Here is an 8917-nt window from a genome sequence, read left to right as displayed (position 1 = left end):
GTCGATCAAGGTCCTCTTCCTCCATTCCTTCATCAACCAAGCTAAATGATCTGAAAGATTTTGACAACTTACCTTTGAAGGATGCACGTTCCCCCGCTGCCAAATCTGCATTCGCATCACCCGTCTAGCGGCTCTTCTTCTCGACATCAGCTTTTTTTTATTGCCCTTCCACTCCTATGCTAGGTAGAATTGGTGACTTTTTCAAATTAAGTTTAATATAGTTAATTATAATTAAAAATAATTTGAGAATTAGGTAATCACTTAGGCTTAATCATCAAAATCCAATAATCGATTTTTTTCCCTAATTTATCTGGTGACTTTAAAATTAATTATATATATTAATACTGGAATAAAAATAATAATTTTATAAATATTAAATTAATTATTTTGAAAAATAAAATCATGTTCGAGCTTTGAATATTGAAACTTAAACTCAAATTATATTTTAAACTTACCATTTTTTGCCTAAGCTAATTTTTCAGATATAATATTTGTCCTAAATTAATTATTCAGATATAACATTTTTGTTCAAACCTCCTCAAACTTTAAGCTTGAATAAATAACCTAACAACAAATCTTCTAAGTTCTAAGTTCGAAGGATAAGGCTAAAGAATGATTATGTTTAATTCAAAGAACATGTTTCATTCTTTTCTTTTTCATTTTTTTATCAATACAGAGAAGGAATGAAAATGAAAAAATTTGAACCTGAAAATCTAATTATGTCTCCAACCACATATTTCATTGATTGAAAGGAAAGAGAAAGTGAGAAACTAATACTCACAAGTGTCCTAATAAGTTTGTTTCGGCTTCGAAAATGGGATTACCATGGCTTTTATGAGTCAATTTAGAATAAATGACGACGTCTAACAACTGGAAACTGGAATGTTTTGCCACTTCATTTCTCATTTCTGAATATCTGATCACAAATTTGTGCTCCACTCTGTAATTTCTTGATTTAAAATGTTGGTGTACCACAATACAAAATTGGGTTTTCGTTCCCAAATCAATTACAAGGAATATTCAGGCAGAAACCCAGGAAAATGGTGTTATTTAAAACCATAAGAAACTAATTTCCTGTGTTATTATCAAATGCTAAATTGAATATCTGACTGTAGTCATCTACAAAGTGCACATCAAGACCTTCTCTTACATTTGGTGCAAGCTCATCATAATCACGTTTGTTAGCAGACGGGAATATGATGGTCTTCACTTCGCTCCTCCTTGCTGCTATTGTTTTCTCCTTCACCTGATGATTTCGAAATTCACTTTTGTAAGTTTAAAGATGAATATGGAGAAGTATATTTACGTAGAGATAATCATAAAACTCTATTTCAGTTAGAGGCCTGATAAGTATTTAACCATTGAATTCCAATGTAGAGAATGAATGGACTTTAATACAGTAATGTAGAGAATGCTTACCCCTCCAATCGGAAGAATCTTCCCAGTTAGAGTCACTTCCCCAGTCATTGCTAGATCCTTCCTAACAGGCATCTTCATGGCAAGGGATAGCATGGAAGTGATCATGGTGCAACCAGCACTGGGCCCATCTTTTGGGGTGGCCCCAGCAGGAACATGGAGATGGAGCTTGGTATTGGCAAAGAAGGGGTTATCAGGTTCTTTCTCCAGCAAAATGGTTCTGGCAAGTGTGTGAGCAATTTGTGCACTTTCTTTCATAACATCTCCGAGTTGACCAGTGACATGAAGGGCACCTTTCCCTTCTCCTTGCTCAACTTCAGTGGTTTCAATGTACAAGGTGGAACCACCCATGGCAGTCCAAGCTAGACCCATCACAACTCCAACAGGAGTCTGATCATAGATGCGCTCCGCATGGAAAACTGGTTTCCCAACAAAATCGGCAAGATTTGAGGCATCAACCAACACTTTCTCAACTGCCTTAGTTGTTTCAGTTTCCTTAAGTTTCTCAGCTTCTGTAGCATCCTGCAGGAAAAGATTTTTGAATGACCAATTAGAGCAATAAGCAATAGGATCACATTCTCTCAAACTAAATCAAGAAGGGCATCATATCCTAACAATTACAACAAACTATTGAAGGTGCCATAATCGTTTTTTGCTACAAATGTTGGAAGCTTTCTCAATTCCCAAACCTTTTTTATCATGTGGATGACTTTAAAAATACCTTTGGATCCTTGGGCTGGTCACTTGTCTGAACTGAGGATTCAGTAGCAGTCTCATTTGGAGCTGCATGCTGATCAGTTTCATCAACTTCTGCTTTGGCTTCAGCAGGTTGGACTACCTCTCCACTAATGACAAATTCATTGGATGATCCTTCTCTCACAAGTCGAAGAGCAATCTGCCATACACCAACATAGTTTTTAATCCAAGTCCTAGATTCCATACAATTCATATGATGGACTAGAGAGAGGGAGTGGGTAATGTGCATGTGAACCCATGTGACAGTTTAAGGTAATGCTTTATGATTGAAACCAAGTAATCATCGCAAAATGTGTTTCATCATCATAAGATGGGCAGTTGAGCAAAACCTTACGATAGATCTTCTCTATGTGCTTTTGAAGGTTCCTAACTCCTGCTTCTCGGCAGTAATTTTCTATTAAGCCAAGAAGAGCTGCATCAGTTACCTCAACCTGGAAGAAACAGTTTGAAGAGAAGTCAAAACACTCTCCTTTTTTCATTTTACAAAATATATCCATCAGAAACAGAACTATCATCATGGTAAAACTGATAACAAAAGGACCTGTTCAGGTTTGACACCGCATGTTTCTTGTGCAGTTTTCTCAAGGTAATCTCTAGCAATGTGCATTTTCTCATCAGCGATGTAACCAGCAATAGCAATGACCTCCATTCTGTCCAAGAGAGGGTTTGGTATGTTGTCCACAACATTAGCAGTACAAACAAACAAAACCTGCAACCAAATGCTCATGATGTGTGAGGCATCAAGTTTCCCTCATAAATATTACACGACAACTTGAAATTTATCAAAAGGCGAAGTAAGCCAAAATAGATCCTCTAAATCAACCATCACCTTTGATAGGTCAATTGGCACATCAAGATAGTGGTCCAAAAAGTTAGCATTTTGCTCAGGATCAAGGAGTTCAAGCAACGCACTTGCGGGATCGCCAGCATGTCCCCTCCCCAGCTGCCATTATGTTAGAATTCAAACGGTCAACCATTATCAAATTCAAGAAGACTGAAGGGTAGAAAGCCCATATCCAAGGAATTGCACGAGTGAATCATTAACCCAAAAACAAAATATAAATTCAAAGTTTTCAAGCATTAGCTATTAAGATACCTTGTCGATCTCATCAATTAGAACAAGAGGGTTTGCTGTCCCCACATTTTTCAGGCACTGCACCATCTTTCCAGGCATAGCACCAATATAGGTTCGACGATGCCCCTGGATATAAATTAGGATACAACAGAAGGGATCAATAGAATGATGTTTGAGATGTTTACATTCTTAATCAGAGCACAGAAAGGTAACAACCTTGATTTCAGCAACATCAGACAGTCCTCCAACAGAGAACCGGAAGAACTTACGGTTCAAAGCACGGGCAATGGAACGACCAATACTAGTTTTGCCCACTCCAGGTGGGCCAGAGAGACAGATAATTTTACCTGTACCAACAAAAGATCATGGATCAGTCTATGCTGTTATGTTGAAATTAAAAATAGACAGCCAATTTATACAGCCTCAACCTTCACACATCAATGATGATTGGACTCGACAAGATTAATTTAATAAAACCATGTTAGGAGACTACACAACATCAAAATCAAACTCGTAGGAGATGCCTATATCAAGGCTATTCCTTACAAGAACATATTTATATTGAAGGAAAGAATAAAAAAGGTTTGGTTTCTTGAGACTTTGATTCATCAAACAGAAGCCAAAAACCATGTCAATTCCACAGGTAAAAGAATTAATAGAAGTAACTTAACAGAAAACTGTGAGACATTTGAGCAACCATACACAAACAATTGGTTTACTATGTCATGCATTATTTTATTTATCAGAGCAGCCAAATATATTTATTACTGCAATTAGTTTGGAATTTCCTCTCACAGCAATCTGTTGTTTAGAATATTCAGGTACAAAGTGGAGATTGATCAATGCTACTTCACTACAACGGAATACAAGTAGAAAAGGTCAATTGTGGCTAATTTTCTTTAAAGAAAAACTTTTAAACGAATATGGCTCATCCTAAAGGCCTAGTAAGTTGTCTTTATTTAATTCTTGCTAGGACATTTTTTCCCCCTCTCATTTATGTTCAAGCTCTCCCAACGTACTTCACATGAACAAGACTGCACTTCCTCAAGCAATTTCAGCTATTATGACTGTAATCAAATGAGAATAAATTAACAGTTTCAATGATACAGTATTGCAGATGACTACCAGATGAAACCAACTGAGACAGAAAAACATCAAACATCCATTCAACAGTATTTTCTATATTGAAAAGAACTAGACTGACCTTGTGAAGTTCCTCTGAGTTTTCCAACAGCTATAAATTCCAATATTCTTTCCTTAACATCAGTTAATCCATAATGATCTTCATCAAGAATTGTTTGTGCCCGAATAACATCAAAATTTTCATCACTGCATAGAGAAATGAAGGACATTGGAGTTAAGCAAACAGATGGAATTCTTAAAGTCTGCTGAGTTGACCTTTTCTATTTTGCTCCCACTTTCATGCATAACCATTAAAGGATTATATATTAATATATGGAACTACTTGTGCCAGGATGAACAAAACCTGCTATTGGATCATGATATCACAATCACTTGTATTTGAAAATCAGGACTCATTTAACATATATATTTATATGCTTTCATTGCTGAATCATACAGAGACTTGCATAATCCAAATCTTAACAAGTGTTCCTTTTCAGAAGTAACCGAACCTGTAATTTCCCCAAGGGAGTACTGTTAACCAATCCAGATAGTTCCGAGTTACATTAAATTCACTCGAACTGGCCTCCAACAGCTGCAGCTTTGTTAGCTCCTCTTCTATAACTTGCAACACATGAGGTGGGCATTTTTCTCTATTTGGTTCAAGTCTTTCCTTGAACTTTGCTGCAACAAAAGAAAGTAACCATATATCAAAGGACACATAAATGATTCAAAAATAAAAAACTAAAAATTCTGTAGTTTCAAAAGTACAGAACTTTTGGACTTCCAAATAACCCCTAATGACACAAACTGATTTTAACAGGCAATTCAAAAACAGATTTATGGACCTTGTTTTTTAGAAGAGTTTGCTTGCAAATTCACTAATTTCAACAACAAATTAGTTCAAAAGAAGCATCCATGATTGCAAATCATCATTTATAAAAGAAAGAGAGGAGAATAAAAGAGGAAAAGCAGGAGGCTAAATAGCATCCTTTTCTGCAAAATATATCATGAAACATAACTAACCTGAAAGTGCGGTTTTGTCATCCGTTTCCAAACCAAGCTCCTGCACCAGAACAAATGAATTTAATTCTAATTTCTAAGAGGCGTTGGAATTGAGAATATAGACTTGAATGCACAGAGAGTTTAAACACACACACACATTTGACCATAATTTATAAAGATAATTTGGTAAAAGCATTACCGCCCAAGAAATACATAAAGAACATTTCAGAGGAATCAAATACCTTCTTTATTGCCTTAAGCTGCTCATTCAACAAGTATCGGCGTTGTTCACCACTAATCTTTTCCTCAATTGCTTTTGCAATTGATTCCTAAAAATAACCTCCAAACGGTTTAGAAGCACTCCAAATCAAATGACAACAAAAATGCTTGGTCAATGTAGAGCTTCTATGAAGTACCTGAATCTTGCTTATTTCCATTTCCTTTTTTACTAATTCCAGTGTAAGTTGTAAACGCTTATGCACCTATTAAAAGTATAGCACAGTTTAAAGAGATGAGGAAGATAACTACTCCAGTCTCTGAATGTATAAAAACAAACAAATAGGTTACAAATTCCATAAGGTGAAGACAGCGGGACAACATAGTTCACATGATAGAAGCGTGTAATACAGAACAAACAGAACCAGAACTGGCCCTCAAATATTAGTGACCAACAGTAACATATATATCCAAGCAACTTACATCCAACTCTTCAAGAACTTGTTGGCATTGCAATTTGTTTGCACCAGATATTGCAGCTCCAAAATCTGCCAATCTTGGAAAATTGAAATCACCTATATGCTGCATTCATTGAGAAAGAAGACAAAAAACAGAAAAATAAAGATATCACAGGTAGCTCATGAAAGCTAACTGATCAGAACAACTAGTACATTTTGAAATAAATATGTACATATAACCATTTCTATCACAAGCAATTGGCATGATATAAGACTAACTCGTTGTAACAATAAACTTAATCACAGAATGTTTGCTTAAGTATCTTGGCAAATATAAGATGAACATATGATGTGAAATGCAAAGGAGAATCTACCTACTTTGAGGGAATAATTTAGGCAAAGTACAAGTACAAAGAGAAGTTAGGAGCTCTAGAAATGAAGATAAGATAAAAATTTTGGAAGAAAGAACACACCTGACTATACGTTTGAACATGATCCCTCCAAAGTGAACTAGTTTTCAAAACATCTCTTAGGGTTGATATAACCTCAAATGATGTTGCCTTTATGACATCATCATCCTTGTTATAAGGTTTTTCCTGGATCATAAAGACAACTAGGTGAACTGATACATCAATAAACTATTGATTGCATGCTAGGAACCATCAACTCTATGTTTCAAACTTGAGCATAGAATTGTGGAAATGATAACATATAGAAAATGTACCTTGAGATGATCAACTTTGACTGTAAGGGGATCTTCGCTGACCTGTTCAGAAACCATATTGTTAAGTTCAGAATGTTTTGCATTTAACAAGGATTCCACTTATGTAGGACATAGATAATTTTAAACAAACATCAAATTTTGGAATGTGAAAAGATGAATCCAGGATTGTTCCCACACACCATTTCTGTAATTCGAAGCCGCCTGTGACCAATAAGGATAACCTGGTCTCCTTGGATGCTTGAGATCTGAAAAGATCACATTATAGATATATGTATCAAGGGACATGTTTTGTGGTTGTATACATCTCTAACTGCCATTAAATTTATTGCACTTAACACCAAACAAGATATAGAAGGACCTTATTTTACTTAAAAGAATAGCAAAAAAAAAAAAATTACATACCTGGGCAAGGGTGCCAACTTCATGGAGTCGATTAAACAACTCCTTTCCCTTAATATCATATACAGTTTTCTCTGTTTCAGAACTAGTGCTAGACTCAGTCCCGGGTTCATCTTTAAGAAGGAAAGCACCAGCATATGGAGCTTGCCTCTTTCGGCTTTCTTGCAAAGCTGCTAACAACTTAGGATCCTGCACAAGAAAGCATCATGCTAAGCAAATCCATTGACTGCAAGTCCTAGCTAATGGTGCAAGTTACAAACTCAACAGGATATTATCACCAAAGTTAAGTAGAAGAATACAGAGCACCAAGTGGAGATTTCTTGAGTTATAAAACAACAATTTTGCTCTAAAAAATCTAATATATGAAACATTCCACTTCAAGGTTCATCATATTAACTCCGCAATGCCATAGATACATGTTGATCGAGATGAGATCTACAATCAAATTCATAAGAAATAATCCAACTACAGTTTGGATTTGATTAATATCATTGAACACTTTATACGTGCATATAACCGACTTATGTTGTATTTTTGCAAGCTATAAACTGTAATACCATAAGAGAACATAGAGTTCAACAATGTAGCTCATACTACATACTTCATAAATTATCACTGCCCTAAGGAAAAAACGTATGGGAAAATTACATAGTCCATGTAAGTGGACAGCATGTCATACCTTGACATAGATTGGCATATAGAATCCAGGGAAAAGGGGTCTATGAGGTAAAGGTAACGCCAAAACCTGCAACAAATAACATAAACAATTCAATAAACAAATGTGGTAGAGAACAAATACCGAGCTTTATTTGGAAATGCAGTTCATAATTTCAAGACATACCCTTTAAGTAAAAAACTTTACAATTCGTTTGACTATGTTCAAGGGAGAATAAAGTAGTACAAAATATGGATTTGTAAATTCACTAATTTCCACTCATTTCATCAAATCCGATCAATGTCACAATACTAAACTTTTTTTTATTCAAGTCCAACAAAAATTTACACCATAAATGTTATGAAAAGAGCCCATTTTACCTGAACAGTGGCCTGGAAGAGCAAAAACCAATGAACATTCAGAAAATTTCATAATTTTTAACAGCAACAAATTTATAAAAAAATATAGGGAAAAAAAACTTTTTTCCTGAAACTGTGCTACTAAACAAACTCCGACCGAAAAAAGATTCATAATTTCCGAAACCAACCGTCAAATAATCTTCTGGCTTGGGGTAAGTAGACACAATCGCGGACGATGCTTTCGAGTCAGACCCGGACTGTGACTCAGCTCCCTTTTCGTCGACCTCGACCGCTGGTTGGGACCCAGAACCCGACCCAGACCCATCGCTGGAATCAGAACAGAAGCAAGCCCTGAAGAACGAATTCTTAGGGCTCCTCTGAGTCAACCCGATAAGTCGACCCAATGCATAGAACAACGAATTGGGCTCCTGTTTGATTCGGAGGCTCGGAGTCGGTGTTGTGAGGCAGTGGACACGAGAAGAAGTGGAAGATAGGAGTTTCAGCATTGGAAGGGATTTAGAAGCAGTCGAGGGGTAGAAAAGGAATCTTATGAGGAAGCGGTTGGTTAAAATGGCAGCAAGGGATAGTCCATTGGAGGAGAATATTCAAGGGGAAAATGGGGGTTATTAGGGAGTATGGAGGTGGAGCTAAAACCCTTCATAAACCCTTGGATTTTGTTGAGTTTACCCTTTTGCCCTTTTCTTTGGGACCAAGTACCAATATGTCTAAACT

The 8917-nt window shown here is 36.2% G+C and overlaps 1 protein-coding gene across 1 annotated transcript; it reads right to left on the bottom strand.

Moving 5' to 3' along the window:
- Positions 1-885: 885 nt before the first annotated feature.
- On the bottom strand, positions 886-8912 carry LOC107933795 (lon protease homolog 1, mitochondrial). The gene is made up of 20 exons (XM_016866075.2): positions 8374-8912; positions 7851-7916; positions 7175-7360; positions 6952-7017; positions 6773-6814; positions 6522-6644; positions 6074-6172; positions 5791-5856; positions 5617-5703; positions 5396-5435; positions 4882-5053; positions 4452-4576; positions 3464-3594; positions 3269-3373; positions 3002-3115; positions 2714-2881; positions 2502-2603; positions 2138-2311; positions 1420-1938; positions 886-1246 (listed from the first exon to the last, which is right to left on the bottom strand). Exons 1-20 carry the CDS (start codon positions 8689-8691, stop codon positions 1067-1069), a joined length of 2883 nt encoding a protein of 960 aa, XP_016721564.1. The 5' UTR covers positions 8692-8912; the 3' UTR covers positions 886-1066.
- Positions 8913-8917: the final 5 nt, after the last annotated feature.

Source organism: Gossypium hirsutum, chromosome D08 (genome assembly GCF_007990345.1).
Source record: "Gossypium hirsutum isolate 1008001.06 chromosome D08, Gossypium_hirsutum_v2.1, whole genome shotgun sequence".
NCBI lineage: Eukaryota > Viridiplantae > Streptophyta > Magnoliopsida > Malvales > Malvaceae > Gossypium > Gossypium hirsutum.
The sequence above is the reverse complement of the archived record's forward strand: the minus strand, read 5'-3'. Positions and strand labels throughout refer to the sequence as shown.